General features: G+C 40.7%; 1 protein-coding gene across 3 annotated transcripts; it reads left to right on the forward strand.

Annotated features, from left to right (window-relative positions):
• Positions 1-1028: 1028 nt before the first annotated feature.
• On the forward strand, positions 1029-19200 carry LOC117603559 (neuroendocrine convertase 1). Of its 3 annotated transcripts, XM_034322861.2 has the most exons (15): positions 1029-1212; positions 1302-1467; positions 10695-10799; positions 10875-11099; positions 11379-11525; positions 11783-11849; positions 12086-12357; positions 12866-13078; positions 13308-13408; positions 13556-13621; positions 15379-15531; positions 16861-17030; positions 18138-18271; positions 18371-18502; positions 18656-19094. In XM_034322861.2, exons 1-15 carry the CDS (start codon positions 1205-1207, stop codon positions 18779-18781), a joined length of 2085 nt encoding a protein of 694 aa, XP_034178752.2. In that variant the 5' UTR covers positions 1029-1204; the 3' UTR covers positions 18782-19094. The 3 variants fall into 3 exon arrangements, with proteins under 3 accessions (XP_034178752.2, XP_034178754.2, XP_034178755.2); XM_034322863.2 differs by lacking the exon at positions 15379-15531 and having other exon boundaries at positions 18656-19200; XM_034322864.2 differs by lacking the exon at positions 12866-13078 and having other exon boundaries at positions 18656-19095.
• The last annotated feature ends 1621 nt before the right edge of the window (positions 19201-20821 follow it).

Consider the following 20821-nt stretch of genomic DNA (forward strand, 5'->3'; position numbering starts at 1 on the left):
AGATTCAGTGGTTACGAAAAGAATGTTGACAAAAGATAGCAGTTACATCGCGATTTTCTTCTATTCGTGGCGGGGAATCCTCGTAAATAGACGAGGTAAGGATTTATCTGGAAATCGACGTGAGCAGAAGCAAAACGAGTCCCTTTTATCGACGGATATTCTCGCCCCTTTTCCCTATGAACTTTACGACGCTTGCTGCCTCTCTGTTTCTGCTTTTATCGGCCACTTTTATTCTGTCTTCGTGTATATCCAGCCCGGAGACAGGCAGTAAAGAAGACTGAATTTATTTACAAGTACTACCCTCCGGGGTCCGACAAAGTGAAGTCGTTTCAAAATCCTCTTTTACCTGGTCGCGTTTCTCAATTATAATCAGATTCCTCCAAGACGCCGAGACGAATAAATCTGGAAGAAAACAAAAAATGTAGAACAGCATCGTACGCGTCACTCGAAGAAATTAAGTTACAGCATCCGCTTGTTGCGCGGAAGTTCAATCGACAATGAAAATGTATCTCTGTAATGTTCATCGATATTATACCACTTAAATTCATTATCACGTTCCTGCGATATTTGGTAAAACGGAGGAATTATTCCGTGCCATTTCTCGCGAGATTGACTCTGCCGCTATGCCGTTGTAATTGAGATGCGAAATAATAGCTGCAACCGGATGCTTTGTGTTGTATTCTACCGAAATTCCCCGTTGTAATCGCTTTCCCAAGCAAACTCTACCGAAATTAAATTTTACCTACATCCAGGCTCAATAATTAACATGTAACATTAATTATTTAACCAGTGAATAACTCGGGTGTAAATTCATGCATCGCTGAAACATGGATGACATGGTGATCAAAATGTTAATATTCTCTCTGTATAATAAAGAGAAACACGTTTGATCTAGTCGGGGAACAACGCGTTAAGATTATCACGATGACCCTTCTCCCAGCTTGCGAGGAAACTGGTGGGGACAGGGTGAACCCCTCTACGAGCAAAAAGGAGTATCGTAGCTAATTGTCACAGACTGTTGTCCGATCACTTGTCACTCGGGATCCAATAGTCACCGAGTGAACCTCGTCCTGTCCATTGTCCTTCCAGTCGCGTAGGTGGTACGCGTCTAGCAGCAAAAACGGATCTTCTTTAAAAAGAAGAGAAACGATCCGAGTTGAAAGTATTAATTGCCTTTTATTCGTTTTAATTCAGAGGTTTTAATATGGCCAGGTATCCGAGTTCCATCGTTAAGTCAGACATTATTTTATTTTCTTCTTCGTGAATCAGTGAAAAAGTGAATTTTTCTTTTTCTTCTTCAGTGTATACTTCTGGCTGGTGGTGTGGTGTATCGTCGCGAGCAGATTTTTCACGAGTATTTTGGGACACCATAGTGACCATAGAGAAGAATGGGTGGTGAGAATCGAAGGTGGATCACAAATTGCATCCCTTTTGGCTCTGCAGTCGGGATACAAGCATCTTGGACCGGTGAGTGATAATTGCTTGTGTTAATTTTTAAGAGGGTATTTTAGTAGAATAAGTGGTATTTAGCGAAAATTATTGATCCTCCGACAAATTACTTGAACCAGCGAGGTTCTGTGAAAGGATTCTAATTGAAAGCTCTTGGAAAGTTGTAAATTTTCCACGCTCGTTTACGCAGACAGTGTTTTAATTTTTCATGAAACGCGCGACTGATGGCGCGGGGAGTTAATGTTTGAAAGCTCAGGAGGAAAAAATGGAAAAAACGTGGGATTACCGGTACCATGGAATATTCACTTGTAATCCGTTGAATAAGTTCGTCAACGTTGCGTACAGCAGCCGCTACAACTGCGAGATACAATTAAAACTTGAACTGCTTAATAACTTATTGTTAGCCACTTGTGCAACGCCCAATTCTAGTTTAACTTCGACCAGAGCATCCCACCCTTGTAACTTAACTTTCCTGTTTATTTCAGACAGAGGCAGAAGAGAACGAATGAAGTTGTTCTCTGTGAAAGATGGTAGGAGGGTAATTTACTGCCACGATACGGAAATTATCCCTATTTAAAGCCGTGGCATTAGCAAACGCGTGGATATAAATTGTAAAGAAGCTCTTTCCAATTTGTTTATAACAAATTTTAGATTGTTTCAACTTATAGCCAGTTTCAAATATTTGTCAAATTTTTAACTTTGCAATTTCGAAACACAATTTTATCAACATATCATTTTGAAAATCTTTTCTAAAATTTTAAGAATCAAAAGTTTTCATATAAATTGCAGGAATGAGTCTTTTGATTAACACGGAACGAATTTAATTAATATCGTAATGAAACAGTAGGACGAGACCATATGCGATGTACGACCAGACATTTTCGTGTCCGATAATCCTCGACGAGTCACTCTAATCTCAAGTGTTCGTTAAACACTGACGTGAAACGTGTCCGGTCGATTTCACGCTTGACGCAAACGGTTCGTGTTGAAATATCAGAGCGTTGTTACCATAGAGGACCACGAGACTCTGTTTTTACGAGGACAGAAAGGGCGGACAGGCGACGTGAAATCGAATTCCTGGAGAAACAATCGCGGGGATTACGAGAATGTCACGCATTGCAACTGCGGTAAATGCGATGCTGCATACTCGGTGCAACGATGGTCGCCGTTGCTGGGAAACACGTCGTGTTTTCTTTGGGTAATTGTTGCTGAAAAATTGTAGAAGCGCATCGAATATCTTGGACAAATATTCCATCGTGGAAATATTTCATCGGCTTCCTTGCGTCCGCGACGAGACACGAAATTTCGCTGGTGCAGCATCGATCGCTTTATCGATAAATAATATTTGCATGCAATTCCAGTTTAGCGTGTATAAACTTATCGTGTCATGGAAATCAATAATTTCCACAGAATTTCTTCTTTTTTTCTTAATATGAATAACCGAAGTACAATGTAACAAGCTTTAAAATGAACTGAACACACTCGGTGCTCTCCTTTAAACTGCTAAAAAGTTTGGAGAGCAAAAGAAGAAAGCATTCCGAATGGATTCAAGAGAATCCTCGACAATTCAAAGATTCTTAAGTCCAATTAACTTCGAACGCAGGCTTCGTCCTGTGGAAGTCTCATCCCTTCGATTGCTTCCCGATGGATCACCAGAATCGTGCAACAAAAGGCGAGGAAACGAGTCGATCGTAGTAAAGTTGTGTCTGCGAGAAAAAGGTGGAAAGATACGAAGATATCTTTGGTTGGCCGGCATTTCCTCTCGCGCGACTTCATTTCAAGGCGGAACTCGTTTTGCAAAGTGCACGAGAGGATAAAAAGAGGAAGAGAAAGAGATGGGGACGATGTCTGGGCGAATCTCTGGATGGAAACGGGGGGATAGGATGGCTGGAACGAGCGATCAAATGGTTCGTAAGGCTTGCTTACCGAGATAATCTCTTTGCAGCGATCCGTGCAACGCGGGGGAAACGATTTGGCCGCACTTTTTCGACGTTTCCCGGTACGTTCGCGTCTCGACGGATCCCGAGGGCCTGAAATACGTTTACGCTTTCGTATAGATTTGCTAGCGAGACGGGGACGAGCCGGAAAAATGTACGGGACTCCCGTTCAAAGGGACGGAGAAAAGCTGGGAAAACTGATACAGCGAGGAGAGCCGTTTCCACGCGTATTTGACTGCGACCACAAACTGGAAGCTCCTTTTGAAGAAATTGAGACGCGACCGTGATCTTCGAATATCGATGACATTCTCGATACTCTTCTCGCGCGATCCCGAGAGACGATGTACGCGGTGTGCGTAAAAGTTCGTCGACGAGTGGAAGATAAATCGAACCTCTATTTTCTACCTCCGGAACAGAAAGAAACAGGTGTCGCTCGTCGATTTCTTAAATTGGAAGAAATTTACCGCATCAACGAACGAATTACTTTGCTTCGTGCATTTTTAAAATAACTGCATATGCAGAAAAATGCAGTCAAGCGCAGCTAAAATCTGCGCAATTCAAGAGTTTCACTTTTAACACGCGTAGGTAGCCGGGGTCCGAAACGAGCTGAAAGATCGTCGCAATTACCATAATCGTTTTCGTGCCTAGCAGAAGTGACGCGTGTTTTCTGAACATCAGCCAGCATAATACGAGTGGCCAGCGCGGCATAATTACGCTAACAGAGTGGCTCTCCTTTTTCAACCGCTTTACCTAGCCCCCGGCAACCTCGAGCATCGCACTTCTCTGCCCGCGAAACTGCATTTCCCTGCAGTTGCAGCCGACTGCAGCGCAGTTGCTGCACGGGCAACCCCGTAACCGACCGCAATCCACGCGATTCACGGGCCCTACAATCCTCCTGGGTCATGTAATTATTTCGTGTAATTAAGTTCTGAGCCTGATTGGTGTCTCGGAGAAAAACATTTTAATAAATGATAAGATAGAATATTTGATTTTCAGATTGCTAATAATAGAAGGAATCTTGGAAGTATTAAATGCAGGTGGAGAAAAGTTGATATACAAATTATCGTTGGTATAGTTAAAGAAATGTTTGATTTAACGCGACTGAAAAGGAAATCGATTTTCCATGAATCTCTTCTTTCTGACGCCGTGCTCGCGAATGATTACAAAAGACATTTACGTGACGTCGATTTAGCAAGAGAACGTAAGACCCAGCCGCTAGCATTCTTCTCAGACTGGCCAGTCGTAAATCGTGGCTATTACATAACGCGAATTGAAACCGGGGACGTGTCGGGGAGATAACTCGGTACGGAAACATTTTCTGAATATCTTCTATATCGTAATTACGTGTTTTCCCGTTGGCAAATTTGATATCGTCGAAAGGAACACGATATTCGATCTACGGTTCTCTACGACAGCAGAAAATTGTACGAAATTTTTTGACAACCTGTTCTTCGCGTTTACCTTAGTTCACGAATTATACAGCGAACGTGGCTGAAGTTGAGCGACTGACAGGTACAGAATCGCGGAAAAAGGAGAACTATTCGAAGCGGATTTTCCTCGCTTGGAAAACTTTCGACCGTACGGTATTTCGGCAACGTATGAAATTTCGTCGATACTTTTTCTCTGGCGCACGCTTATCGCGAATAAAACACAAAACAATTACGGAAATGTGGTTCTGAAAATTCAACCGAGATGGTTAAATAGTTTTAAGAAATTATTTTTTTTTTAGAATTTAGCGTTTGAAAAGGTGATTGATCTTGTTCATCGAACTAATGCACGATTTTGACGAACGTTTCGCGCGTTTTAGGTAATCTGTCGTTTATTTTATCGTACAAGCATAAAATCCGATAAGCAAGCTGATTACTTGCAGTGAAAATTCCGGACGTCCAGATCAGTCGGGTTTATCATATATCTTATACGGGCCCCGTATATTATAAAGGCACGAGATTGCTCGATCAAGCTTGCCCTCCGGGCAAATTGAAATCCAGTTATCGAGAAGCTGTTACGAAACTGTTGGAATGAATTTCCCGACGTTCATTTCCTGAACACTGGTGAAAACAGTATTTTCTTTATTCCCGCCTAATCGAATGACACGTAATCGCATAAAAGGAGGAAGTAGTTGATATTAAAAATCTTTGAAAGATAATTGGCTAACGATAAAATGTTACAACAATAACGAATACGATCTGAAGAATTCTTTGAACCCAAAACGACCTGATCATGGCATTTTTAACGTTTCCTCCTGCAAGCATTAATGACGTTCCTTAAATAATTGAGGCCGCCGATTCAGCTTAGCGTTTGGCAGTAATTGATATAAATGACGTGGCGCCCTGCTGAACGCCATAATGAACTTCCCTGTTACGGGGGTTGACAGATGTCACAGCTACCTGCTGCCTGGTATTCGCCTTCGTTAGCTTTCTACCTTCGGAAAGGTTTAATCTTGCCTCGAGTAGACCAGATCTCGATATTTGATCTTCGATCTCCGGTCAACTTTGACCTCGATATTTCCCATCGACGATCCTTCGACCCGTGCTACGTCGGCAAACATCTTGTTACATTGACATCCGCTTCTTTGGCGGAAGCGTATACGACAGAAGCGGTTTAGATCAGCGTTATATTCCACTTTCTCGTAGTCGACTAAATTTTGATTTGAAAAATGTAGTATTTTAGGCTAAATCTTATTAATGGCAATTTTTTTCCAAGTTTCTGCTTTCGAATAATTGATCCACGATGGCGTCGCGGTAAGCAGCAACTCCCCAACACGATATTGCCGTGAAATTAGGTACTAGTTTACGAGCGTGTCAGCCACGTAATTCCGATACATAACGTAATCGATACGATACTAATAGGTTCAAGAGTTAAGTGAGATCGAGTGTATGAAACTAGCCGGGGCTCCTCTTTGACCAGATTCACGTGACCGCTGGTTACGCCGTTGATTTCAATTAAAACTTTGACTTTGACGTCGGATGCGACGTAGCATAGTTTCAAAGATTGCCTTCAATAATTCAATTTTCTACGTATTGTACGCCCCTGCCTGTTCGCTGCACAAACAACTTCTCTTTAAAAGAATCACTCTTTGTGACGGATCAAACGTTGAATCTCCGATATCTGTTCGAATTTTTGACGCGTTCATTTCTGCGATGAACGTGCTCCAAAAACTGCATCGAAACTGAACCATCGAGTTTACGTATACCCTAAGAGTTTTCGTGTATTTCTTAAACTTCTTACCGACGAGATAACACAATTCCGGAGATTGAAAAATCCATAGACCGTAAAACAAAGGAAACTCTAAATCAACTTTCTAAATTGATCGCAAACCTTCGATACAAACTTAACTGCCCGGTTACTGGAACACCGCTGGAAAGTTTCTTCTAAATTACAAGAAATTCTCTCAAATTTCGCAGATATTGCTCGCGGATCGCGTCGTTTAATTTTATCCAGTGTAATAATCGTATATCGTTCAACGTCGCTGCGGTCCAAGCGTGTGCGCGTTGCTCGAGATTACGGGTTGCCAGCACGAGTACTGCAAATTCAATTACATACATTAAATTCAGGAGGGTTGAGTGGCAGTTTCGTGGCTGGAATGATCGCAGAACCCTCGCGGTGTTTATACATCGATACGCGAAAGTGATAATCGTAGGTGGCTGCTTATGCGCGAACGCGAACGAAACAATCTTCCAGATGGAGCCGGATACGTCGATGAATACGAGCGGAAACACGCTGGTATCGCGTGCAAACCCTGTAAGAATTGAAATTGGAGATAAAAACATCTCGAGGATGATGGGAAACGGATGGAGCGGATGGGAAACGTGGCGAATTTGTGGACTGGTTCGTACCTTTTTTTTACACGAATAAAAGCTCACCTATTTTTTGTGCAGAGCTAGAAAAAACACGAGGGAAAAATGGGAATAGTTTTTGGTAGAATCGTGTTATGCATGAACAAACGTCGCTGCATTCTGCTCCATTTGTTTTATTGAAAAAATGAAAGGGTTGAACCAGTTGCTGAAAGAATGCCAGTCATAGTTCGTTCGAACAAGTTGAAGTTCTAAACGTTTACGCACCACCGTTGGTAATCTACTCTATGAAGGAAAGAAATGGAAGGAAAAGGAAGCAAAGCGGGAAACAGGGTCGTAGACAGCGATAATACGAGGGAGGAATTCACGGAGAAGGTGTGGCCGTAGCACGAACACGAGGGAAGGTGTCTCTGGCCCACGTAGGATAGGGAAACGTTAGGGTTTTCATTGGATTCTGACGACGCCTGCGGGAGCTTACTGCCGCGGGATTACCAGAGACAGTTGGAAATCCGATCAAAACAAATGGACTGCGAAAATGCTCCCTCTACCTTGCCCTCGCACTCTCTCTACATCTCGTTCCTTTCCCTCTGGCGCATCTAGAATCAGTCGTTTGCACGAACACTGTTACAAACCGACCTGGATGGCCTCGATCTTCCTGATACTTCCCCACTAGAGAGACGATCGACCGCAATTCGACCGACCGATAAGACGAACCGGTTGATCGTGAAGTAATGAGCAGCTCTGATTTCTTGCTTGCATTCGAGCCTGGCTTCTGGAACACACCCTGGTATCAAAAACTATTATCGATCAAAGATATTGTAATTATTCTTCTAACAATAACAAGGCAGAGCTGTGATATCGCGAAGCAACAAACAGGAGTTAACGAGGAGATTATCGAAATGGTCTTTGCAGAACGCACCATCGGACGATAAATCATACGGAACGTATATGCGTCTGCGGACCAAATCTAGGGATTTCGCTGAGCGCACATATTGGTTGGTGTTACTGCAAGGGTTAACAAACACAAGGGAGAGGCGCACGAGAGAGGCCCGTCTCGAGGGTAGTTTCGGACAAGGTAGAACCTCGATTGCCACGGGGACACAGGCGACCGAGTCATTATCACGTAACAGACGGATTCGAGTTTGAAGCGTCCCACGTGGAATTTAAGACTAGTCCCGTCGAACATGTCCCATTTCAAAATTGCTACTTCCGCAGGAAAGAAGGTTCGATCTCGACGAGTAATCGAGACGAGAAAATCAGGATAAAGAGGATAATGATTTTTCAAGAATATTCTTTCAATTTTATCCGTCAATTCTGATCATTGAAATGGAATGAAAAACGCACGATGCAGCCTGGCATTAACGCAATCGGCCAACAAACAATATCGGACCAATAAATCTTCTTAGCTGTCTGTGAAATTATTTGCAGGGCCGAGTGTTGTCCATGTAAATTCCGCGTTTCAACTTCCTGCGTGCCGGAAGCCGCGATGGCACCGATATCGAACCCCGCTGGCGGAAAAATCGGTAACTGCTTACCCGATCACGCGCGATCGTTAACACGCACGACACATAATTCGTGTGTGCGTGTCGAAACTAGGGGAGCAAGAGAAAAAAATCCGTCAAAAATAAAATAAACAAATAGACAGACAGGTAGAGTGCACAGGTGAAAAAAAAAAAAAAAAAAATAGGAAACATCGGAAACAAGCGTGTATACTCGTCGAGAGGATATTCAGTCGTTTATCGTTTGGCTCGATGACCGATTGAATTCGTTCCATATAATGGATACAGGATTATAGGGTAGTTTTTCCTTCTTTTTCCCGGCAACCTAACCCGACCAGATGCGGGATTATTGTTTCATAACGGATTTCTATGGCCTTTGTTTTCCACGCTGATGCGATTCGATGAAAATTGGGGTCACTCTTGAGCCTATCGTAATATCGCGTAACATTGTCACGCCGGCCGAGCGTTTTTCGACGATTAAATCGGCCGTAATTTCGGGGTCAGGTGTTATCGCGTTCGCGCGTGTACACATGGAACACGTTAAAATGTCTTCTACTACTAATTAATGCGGAAAATTGTGGAACGCGGTCTGCGTTAATCCGTGATGAGCTCTCGAAACGAACGGAACCAAAATTTTCCGTCTACTATCTCGACACGTGATATTCATTTCGACGACGAACCGTTTGAAACGTCAAAGTTGATTCGATTGTACGTTTATAAAATTTCGTGACATCGCGATACGATATTTGTCCTGATGCGGATGTTTCGAATATTTCGTTGTATTTTTAATCGCAACTGGGACGTCGCAAACACGACCCAACGAAACACAATGTTACACCGATAAAGAGAAAATCCAACATTTGATTGCACAGCCAGATGCATTCAATTTATGCAACGTGTAGTTTATTTATTTACAATTGACGTTTGCAAGTTTACACAGTGTTCGTAATACAGAGAGGCTTTTATGTAAAACATTGAAACTCATTTTGAATTTAAGGCGTTCTCAAATTCGAAAATCAATTATCATCTTGGCTGTTTTTCTTCTTTAACTGACCATGAATCGTGTGTTTAATTTACACCTGCAACAGCCCCATGCGTCGCACCCTATTACACCGACACACGCAGCCACCACCACGATATCCATCAATCAGGGTACGGTTGGATCGATAAAGTATCAGGAGCGGTGTCGGAAAATCCGAGTGTCAGGAGGTGGATCGAAATAAAAGGCACGCGTCGCTCGTTACGGAAATATCATGGCTTCTCCTCGACCAGGTGGCCCCTCTTCCCATAGGAAACGTGCGACACATGGGAGACCCTACAAAAACAGCAGCACGTGGCGACGGATAATAATATCGTCACGATACTCATGCTTAAACCTCCGATGGCTCATGGAAAGTCTCACGATCGGAAGACCTACTGTCTTCTCGTGTTATCCTGATCGAAGCGTCCCTTTGGATCGTTCGAAGGGCTGGAACGTCGCGACGTTGTGTTTCACCCTCGACGTTCGAGCTGCGAAGGGTGCTCGATTTAAGGGGACTGGCTGACACCCTCGAAATTGAAGGATGAAATCGTCTTGCTTCTTGTTCCTGAATTTCACGGCTCTACGTGCTTTGGGTCGGTTACAGTGAAACACTTTTAACCTGGGTTGTTTTTGTTTCTTTGGGATTCGTGGCTGTTATAGAGCAATTGATTCCATTCGGATATTTTTTAAATTATAAATTATTAACAAGTTTTATCTGCTACTTTACAGAATGAATGTAATATTAATGCTGCTCAGAACTCTTGTTTCTTGTAATTGTATAATTTTCTAACTGTTAGGATGAAATAAGAGTGGTGGAACAAGTGGGAGCAATATCGCAAAGCTAGGATATCGGTGCACCGTTAATTTGAATTTTTATGAAGCAATATTTGCGTACACGTTCGGGCACAAGAATTTGTTTGCGGAGAACAAACTGGAGAGATGATTGAAACTGTTCTCTTTATAAATTTTACATGTAACGCGTGTGTTGATTTAGGTCCTCGGATTCAAGGACACGTACGTATGGCTTAAGGATGACAGCCGTGGTCATAAGAAGAGAGGCGGGCTTCGTTTAACAAAAGCTTTGAATTCCAGCACCAAGGTAATCGTTTCTCGTCCGTTCAGAGTCGCGGTGAAAAGCTAACGCGTCCTCTGATACGATTTTTCTTTCTTGAAGATCATTTGGGCAGATCAGCAGAAGGCGATAGAGCGATACAAACGCGATTACATATCGTTATCCAGATACGATCCGGAGAAACCCTTGATAAGGGAGAAGAGACTGGAGTTAGATCAGTATCGTTTGAATAGTGTGGAGGAAAATGACAGAAATTGGCAAGAATATGAGCCAGATGATTCTAAGTTCATGTTCAACGATGAATTATGGGATCAAGAATGGTATTTGGTAAATGACTAAAATGAAACAATAATCATCTTTAAAATTCGAGACATTTTTCATATCGATAATTATCAATTCTTTATTTTATAAAACATGTCTTGAAAGACATTTTCTTATGGCACGAATTTTGGGGTTGACCTAGTAGAAAGAAAATTGCTGTGTAAAAGAGGTAACGATTGGGGAAAATCAATGTAGAATAAAATCAATATTGAAGCAGTTGAGGGTAAACCACCCCTGGTTTGATCCAGTTACCACGTGGTAACACTTCTTTATCAACGGTTGCAGCAAGATACGAGGTTGAACACGGCTCTACCCAAGCTAGATCTAAACGTTCTACCCCTCTATCGACTGGGGGTAACAGGTCGCGGGGTCAAAATCGCTGTTTTGGACGATGGGTTGGAATACACCCACGACGACCTGCGTAACAATTACGTGAGTTATAGAAAATTTTGCTAGGAGTTACCTCTTACAACTCACAGATGACGAGAGACGTCTCTTAATCTTTGGATATCTTGGAAATACTAAATATTCTTCATAATTAAAGGTGTTGACTTGTTTTTTATCATAAGTTCTATTTAAAAACTGGAGCATTTAGCAAAATAACGAGCAAAATATAAAAATAATATCGCAGTTTAATTATCCAAATTTCATCTCAGTGCCCAAAATTTGATCCTTAATGGGTTGTACAGGATCCATCAATTAGTTACGACGTGAACGAGGGCGACGACGATCCATTGCCGCGATACGAATCATCAGGTACGTGTTATCGCTTACCATAAAGCACCATTGTATAGAAACCCACAAAATTTTATCCTCAATTTTGCTCCATTATTTTCCCTCTTCTATAAACATAAAAAATTTAATGAATAATCTTATTTTTATCTACCTTCAATTTCCTGCAAATGGAAAGCATTTCAACCATGAAGAACCACGTTCGAGTCATTATTTTTTATTACTTTCTTCGCACGTTGCAATTTATTCATCGCCCCCAGAGACGAACGGTCACGGCACGAGGTGTGCGGGAGAGATAGCAATGGAGGCGAACAACCGGAAATGCGGTGTAGGAGTCGCCTTCGAGGCTTCCGTTGGTGGAATCAAGCTTCTCGACGGTCTGGTGAACGATCGCGTCGAGGGAGAGGCGCTCGGATACAAACCGGAACTGGTGGACATTTACACGGCCTCCTGGGGGCCAGCGGACGATGGGAAAAGTTTAAAGGCACCGGGAAGACTGGCCGCGGAGGCTCTCGAAAAGGGCATTACGACGGCAAGTAGAGAAATTTCTAATTAAAACATTGCAATTGGACATCGCGTTTAATTATCGTCGACAAGTCGAGTTTACAACTGGCGACAAACTCTGGACGCATTAAAATCGTGGGTCAGCAGCGTCCAATTACCTGGAACGTTAATTACTTTGAACAAGGCGACCGTCTTGTTAGGTACAGTCGTCGCAATATTTACGCGTTAAGAATTTTCTGAACGCCCCGGCGATAATAAGAATTCCTTTTCTTCCTAATTACTTCCCTCTCTTTCTCCCCGGCTTTCTCGCGAAACTACTTCGAAATCCTGGTTAACTTTAAAACGAGGAAAAAAGTAACACGTAAAGTTTCGAGGAAGTTTCGAAATCCCTGGCGTTTCTGGGTAAAAATGAAACTTTTATGAAGAGTGTATCGCGTGAAAGCTTTGAAAACGAGATTTTTTGTATGGGAAGAATAATATTCAAAATTAAACTATATAATAATATGTTGTATGTTCGTTCGATCGCGATTATTTAGGGCAGATATGGTAAGGGTAGCATTTACGTATGGGCTTCCGGAAACGGAGGCTCGAAATCCGACGACTGCGGATGCGATGGGTACGTAGGAAGCATTTACACGATCGCTGTTGGATCCGCCAGTCAAACTGGACGATTTCCATGGTACGGTGAAAGCTGCCCAGCTACATTAGCGACTACCTACAGCAGCGGTGCTTATCACGATCAAATGATAGTACGTAAAACAATTTTACCCGTGTATATTCTGATATTTGTTTCATATTTAATTTAACTTTACTCGAACTAAGCGATGCTTTATTCCGTGAAAATTAATCGAACGATGCAAGGTTCGAGTGCAGTACCGCCTAAATCAATTTTAACCAATATTCAGCCCTGTTCCGGATTGCAGAATAGAGCACAGAGGATGCAGAATAATTTAATGGACTCCGTTTCCGTCTTTACAGGCGACAACAGACTTGAGAAACACCTGCACGACCAGGCACACCGGCACTTCCGCGTCCGCTCCATTAGCCGCTGGAATACTGGCCTTAGCTTTGCAAGTAAAGTACGTGCTAGATGCATAATTTTCTTTCTCAGCCTCTTTGCTCAACTTTTGTTTCGTTAATGCAGTTTTAACGGGGCACAGGTGATCAAGTTTTATGTGTCACTTGATGAATGAAGTAATTGAAAGTGTTTAATTGTTATCTTGAAGCAAGGATCTGACGTGGAGGGACGTGCAGCATCTCATCGTTTGGACCTCAGAGTACAGTCCTCTTAGGTAAGTCTACTTTTAGCCTGCATAAAGCGTCTTAATACTTTTATTTATAATTTAGAAATTAAATTTTTTGACCTACATATTTTTAATATAACTTACAAGAGCTTTTAATTGCATTAAATATGGATCATCAAAATTATTTTCCAACAAATTACGTTAATAATAACAAAGTCACAAGCTAAATAAATTAAAACTGATCAATGTATAATCAAAATATAAGTTTGAAAATATAACTTTGAACATCTGCCATTTTAAAACTATCCATTATCCTGTAACGTATGTGGTGTTGTTAGAAAGAGGGGATCTTCCTCTTTAAAATGACGTTCGATTCATGTCGATAGGACTTTTAGTTTCCGAGATATCGTTGTTTGAAGAGGTGCATAATTTTCGAAGTTGCGTCCCACTGGCACATTTTCAGTGATCGAAGTCAATGAGTGGTCAGACGCTGCGTCACGTGTTATTTTTCACTATTACTACTCGACGTACGCATTTCCAGGAAAAAATGTATAAGTTCACCAGAGTCTATAACTAGCCGCGAGGTCTCCGCTAATCGCTTTCCACTTCGTGTGGGAGTACCGCCAATCAGGGCGAAGATGCGCACGAAAGAACAGAAACTGGTCTTTTCGCAGTTATGGACTCTGGTGAACTGCGGTATAGGTCAGTAGTGCTTCCGGGTACGCGGGCCCCATTCATGACCCCCATGTTGGCGCTGCACTTTAGACCTCCATATCTCAGGAACCAATGAAGATATCGACTTCGGTCCAATTGCATTATCAAGAGCACATCTCAGGCTACCCCAGCGCACATTTTGTTTAAATATTTTTCATTTCTTCAGGATGTAATTGTTTAACAAATTTAACGCTACTTTAATATTTAATTTTAATATTTTGTAGATTATAATTAAAATAGAATATTATATAAAGATGGATTATAAACGCTTTCTTCCAAAGTTATAAACAAATTATTGAATGTATGATCTAGGTAACACTGGTTTTCTGAAATTCTATTCTAATATCTGAGGAACGTTTCGCACGATTTGTTACAGAGGGTAAAAATTATTCTCGCGAGATAACAAGGGTGTTCATCTCGTCGCGCAACACGAATCACGCCGGATTAAAATATCACGTCATTCTCATTCGTTTCGCGAGCGACGGGCAAATGTAGGTCGTGCTGCTTCTACGGCGAAACAGTAATTGAGGTAAAGCGGATAGGAAGCGGGGATCGTTGCTTTCCCTGATTGAAATAATAGCCCGGTAGCCTTCATTTTGCGCCTACTTTGACCGACACTCAGGGTCACAACGTGCTTACACCACTCAAAGAAAGAGCTTTCATCTTTAGCCTTTTCTCCGGCCGTGCCCGATGAATTGTACTCCTCTTTTGCGATTTAACTTTTCCTTCAGCCAGCGTTCAAATATCCAGCTTAAATATTTGTAGCAATACTTTCAGTTAGATAAATAAAATAAAATTTCTTCGATGGGAAAATAAACTTTGTATCGTATAATACTTGTGAAAATTCTATTTACAATGTTACAAGATGAGATTCTCTTGCAAGTAGGAAACCTGTTAAAAGGAAGCTCTAATCTTTCAAACGTAGAAAGGTGTTAAATTAAAACCGTGTTTCGCAGTTTCAATGGTAAGATACATACATCCCTTGACGCGTAAAAAAAGGATTACTTGGCATTTTACTGGAAACCGTTTCATTTTACGTTGGCCACTCTTTCTTTCACTTTGTTGAGTACCGTAATTGCATGAACATTCAGGGAGAATCCAGGATGGTTTAGAAACTCCGCTGGATTCTGGTTCAACTCACGTTTCGGCTTCGGACTTATGAACGCGTACACGTTGGTCACGGCGAGTTCCAATTGGACAACCGTACCGGGGAAAATCATCTGCAAAGTGGACGTCTCTAGAGTGTGAGTAATTCTGTTGGGAAATTTGATCTTCCCTTCTAATTTATTATCCGAGTTTCCAAGTATTTTGCACGACAGAGAAGAAAATTTAATGAAAAAGAGCACATCACTAATTACACGTAATTTCTTTTCTCTCTTTAATTTAAAATTTTGAATTTATAAAATTGTTGAATGTAGGTCACTCATTGACCTTATTTGTTATAGATTGTTGAATAATATAAACGGTTTGGTAAGGACTGAAACATTACTCCAATTAAATTTCTATTAATTTACCTAAGAGACCATGAAATGAAAAATCGATCAGGTTTCTAGAACGAAATATAGACGTTCGCTAATCGATACCATTGTCAGAACCACACACGTAGGATTTGCCACTCATGGTCCATTTAGATTACCACGGTTGTACGTGATTCCGAACAGTGCTTTAAACAGCGTGAAAATCGAATATTCGAACAAGTTTTCGACGTTACAAAATGTCAGTTCCCTTCGGTAAAATTGCAGGAAAATTAACTGCTTCCTTCTTTCTAAAGTACATTTCTTAAACGATGAAAAATTGAAAGATGAATTACATGTGTGCATGCAGTTTCTTGCTTTTAAAGTTCCAGAAGAGCTTCCGTCTGTCCTTGATGCTTGAAAAAGCGCAGCAACTTTACGTCGTTAAATTCAACATGCCGAAAAGAGGGCTTCGCGTGTTCGTTACCGAAGAAGACAGTTGTAAAAGTGGAACGTCTCGAGGACTTTTCGTACGCTTCTTGCAATTCCTCGCAAAGCTTATCTCTGCTAGCACGATTTCAGCCCCGAAGAAAACACGTCCGGCATCCTGAAGTTTTCATTTAAATTTCCAAGCAACGTTTCCTCGTACCTGAACAATATTTAATCGAAGCAATTTTTGTCAAGTTTCAAGCAACGTTCAACGTAACTTTGATGCATTATTGACGATACTTCTGCTGAATAATCAACGACAAAAGCATTATTTTGCTTTCAAAAGGCATTTTCTTCGGTAAACGTGTAACGCAACTCTTGAAAAGTAAATAGCTAGAAGGTTTCCATTTCAAAGTTTCGACTTCTCTCTTGCACTCTTCACGAAACTTTAATCCATCCGTTGCCACACGACGTTTGCACGATATCAGCCAGTTGTATCGTTTAATATTTAAAGCGCCCTGATCGATTTTCGAAACAGAATGCTTCTCCATTTTGACAGTTAACCCTTTCATCATGGTGTACAATAATAAAAAAATCGTCCATTGTGTACAAAGCTAGTAATGGATTTTTATCAGTCATGTATCACTTATGGTATTTTTATATTTTCTTAAGAATTGCTCTTTGATTTAGAATTGACAAGAGGCTGGCTTATGGAGATACAAGGAAGCTGCGATTCGAGACAGAAGACGAGTGTCGATCGACTGGGAACGAGATAACGTTTTTAGAACACGTAGAGATCGAGGTCAGCCTCGAGTACAGTCTTCGTGGTGCTCTTCAGATGCACCTGACTGCACCCTCAGGTATGCACTTTACGTTTGCACCAGTCTGTAAACCTTCGAAGGTCGTTCAGTCGCTTAACAACGTCATCGCTGCTATCGCTTTAATACTGAATATTATAAATTTTTATCGCCGAATATATTGATCAAAATATTGTATATTTATTCATGTTTATTTACACGAAGCTTTTGCCAAAAGTTTTCACGGTTCGAATGTCAAACGAAACGTTTTTATGCACCACAACGATGCATTTTACTGCACTTTGAGATATCTGTTTCGCTCGGTCGCGCGTTTATCGCCGTTTCGAAGGGATTTCGCAGCGTCAAGTCGAAACGTTCGTGGAAAACGTCTTGGAAATAAGATTTTTACAGTGTACACGAACACGAGTGAGGTGTACGACATCTATCGAGATCGATTTTGTGTCCTGAACTATTCCCAAGCGATGGAACAGTCAAGAGTCTGGATTTATGACTGTGAAATACAGAGAGTGCCGAAAGAGAAATCTTTCACTTTGATGTCTTTCTTTTGGTGAGGTATTTTAACAATCAAACTGGGATTAGCCCAGTTTGCATTTTACATTTCTTCAAAATGAATTATTTCAAAGTTACGTGTTTCAAATATCATAAATGAGAATATCTTCATTAAAAGAATATAAAAGGAGAATAATTAGTTTATATACTGTGGTGATACAATCGAGGTAATTCGAATCAGTGGAAAAGATTTGCTCGACCATTGTTGCAACGATTCCAATCCATACACGGATTTCTGTTATACTATTAATAATCGTTGTTGCGTGCGTAAATACATCGGGGAATATTCGTAAAATAACGGAAGCCAACGAAACGTGAATTCGGTCAACCAAAAACGAATGCAAATATTTAGTATACAAACTCGAATGATATTCACTTCGATAAAACAATCACTTTATCGATCTTCAATAATTTCGTAATTGTCAATAAAAATGGAAATTACAAATAGAAACTTGTTGTGATTAAACGGTTGCAAAAATATATCCTTTATTCTGTACATATTTTGTGTAAAATTTATGTACATGTATTTCTCTCATATTATGAATATTTTCACATGTTAATAGAGAAATAAATTATTAATAGGTTTTTTATTATCTTAAGGAACAAATGTGCAGTTACTAAAACCAAGGAGACTAGACAATTCAGATTCGGGTTTCGAGAGTTGGAAATTCATGTCAGTGGCATCTTGGGGTGAAGATCCACGCGGCACCTGGACCTTAGACATTCTCGACGAGGTGATTTATTTTCGGGAAAATATCCGCTGCTAACTTACTGTACCAGTGACGAACGAATCAGTCTCTACTGACCCGAATTCGTGAATTCTTGTTCAACAGATCGGTCCAAAAGAGAATAATGGCACAATAGAAGCGTTTGCGTTGATTCTACACGGGACAAGGGAGCCTCCGGAGTATCGTAAAAACGGGCCACGAATTTACGACCAGAACTACAATCGAATTCGAAAAACCGTGAGTGAATACGGACAATTTTACATTTTCTAGTTTCATGGAACAATACGTGCGCAAATTGGACGCCACGGCGAAGGAAAAAATTTCCTGGTCGCATAAAGTTTTAATAAAAGGAGCAGGATTTAATACGATGATGTACATCTTTTGTTGCAGGACGAATTTATTCATGCAAATCGACCAATAAAACCGGTGTTCGAGGAGGAGCACAACAAACTGGATTCAGAAATTCAAGAGGCAACTGATATAGACGAAAGAGATTGGTGGGATGAATTTTTATGAACAAAGGTTCATCGTTTAAGTTTTCAATTTAAGTTCGCAATTCAATACCTCGTGTTACTATTATAATATTCAAAATTATTTTTATAATTATTTAGGTATATTAAATTTGTGTTGCCCTCCAGCCACCACCTTGGCAATCAATGTTTCCCACGATAACTTTTAGAAAATGAAACATCAAATGTTCTCTGTAGAGCAACACATTCAAATACCATTACCCAGCCAAGTGCCTCACTATTATATCTTGAACAACATTTCAGAGCAGAAATTCCCATTATTCCCGCGCAGCAAGACAAATATGTACCTGCTTGCGTTTGCGGTGACTCTCAGGATCTTGCAATATGTAACAAACAAAGATGAAACTTGAGGAGCTGTTCCAACAACAGAAAGTGCTTTGTGGTAGATCAAGATTTGCGTAATTCGAGAACCTTTAGCAAGCTTTCGAGGGGAAACTCGTAGAGCTTCAATTACTTAAGAAATATTAGTACATCCTTGAATTTTTTATCTTCCTGCTTGGTTTAAGTTTAAACTGATCCAGAATAGAAATTCAAAATTTAATAATTCTAAGACCTCTTCTTGATTCTTGGTATCTATAGGGAAGAATAGCGCGAATTGATAGACGAATTTCTAAGTCTTCAATTAAAATCATTCCACGAACAAGATATTATTATCCTCGTGGTTCTACCTGGAAGACGGGAAGAAGAGGGAACACATTTTAAATAGAACGTGACCGAGTTCTGATATTCTTCCGTGTCGGAGAAATGCAATTAAACTTGTTTAAAATTCTTCCTTCTAATCGAGAAACGCTTCCCGCTTTCAACAGTTCCGAAAAATCGAACATAATTTACGAGGAAGATTAATATTCTCGATGATCCTATCGTGCGTATAAAATGATGGGGGAAAAAATATTAATCGATCATGGCTATTCCTAGTATACCAATCAACGCTGCTGTGTGAAAAACATTCTATCAACATCCACGAAGGGTTAATGACCGTGCTTCAATGATGGAAACAAGCAATATCGTAGCCGCGATCTCTTTGGTCACGCGTTGCAACGATAAATCATTCGAATTTTTGCGAAAAAATGCAAGTTCACCAAGATCGCGCGAATATTCCGTGGTAATACGTAACCTGAAAACGTTTGTCGTAAAATATGGTGAAAGCTATTAGCGTAGCTCGCCCGCCATTCCACCCCTTAAGAACGGGTCTAGATGAAATTCTCACGTAACTGATCTACCCTCTGAAGCGGCCAGGAATTCCATGTTTCCAAGTGTCAAACATAACTCGTGGCTGTTCCCACAAGTTTTTTCTCCGTTTTAAATGGAAAATCTAACTCTCATTGTTTTCGTATCGATCAAGACCCCAGTTCGAGATTAAAGAATATTCAGAAATTTATTTCTGTTTTCTTTTCCATGATTTACTTTCGGTATATAAATCCTTAGCGATGAAAGGGGAAAGATATAATTGAAATGCAAATTAATCCGTGCTCGATGTGCTTACGATCATTAAAGATTGCCTTATCAGTTGACACGACGTTAGCCAGAATTAATTATGCAGGCGAGGATTGTAACAGTTTGATAAATTAACCGAGTATTTCGTGTCGTAATTTGAGAGGGAACCACTTGATCGATGACACAAACTGACGAAGATTTGGATTGCATTTAGCTTACTTACAGCTTATCTTCTTCAATTGCATCTGACAAAGATTCTGATTTATGTTGAAATTGAGGAAAACAATTGAGAATTCAATTGAACCAATAGATATCGTGTTTTTCTAAATTTTTTGAGGTTCTAAAAAGAGATTGATGTATAAATTACACTCCCTGAATTATGATAGAATCACATGATAGTTTCACTCGAAAACTCTTTCTATATTCAGAGATCTTGAGTGAATAATAAATCAGTGCTTTCGCGCGGTCCACACTGATCTTAGCTTATAAAAATAAATCATCCAATTCCATCTCGGTTCATGCACGATACGACAGTAATTCGTTGATCACGCGATAAAAATGTCACGACATTCGAATCCCATTAATTAAGGTC

The sequence above is a fragment of the Osmia lignaria genome, chromosome 4, assembly GCF_051020975.1.
Source record: "Osmia lignaria lignaria isolate PbOS001 chromosome 4, iyOsmLign1, whole genome shotgun sequence".
In the NCBI taxonomy this organism is placed as follows: Eukaryota; Metazoa; Arthropoda; class Insecta; order Hymenoptera; family Megachilidae; genus Osmia; species Osmia lignaria.

Bases quoted from the DNA above. Each gene is read 5' to 3' on its own strand.
- LOC117603559 (XM_034322861.2), top strand. The intron at 13,622-15,378 runs GTAAGTCTACTT...ATGAACATTCAG, and splicing joins TCAGAGTACAGTCCTCTTAG to GGAGAATCCAGGATGGTTTA. The intron at 18,503-18,655 runs GTGAGTGAATAC...CTTTTGTTGCAG, and splicing joins ACAATCGAATTCGAAAAACC to GACGAATTTATTCATGCAAA.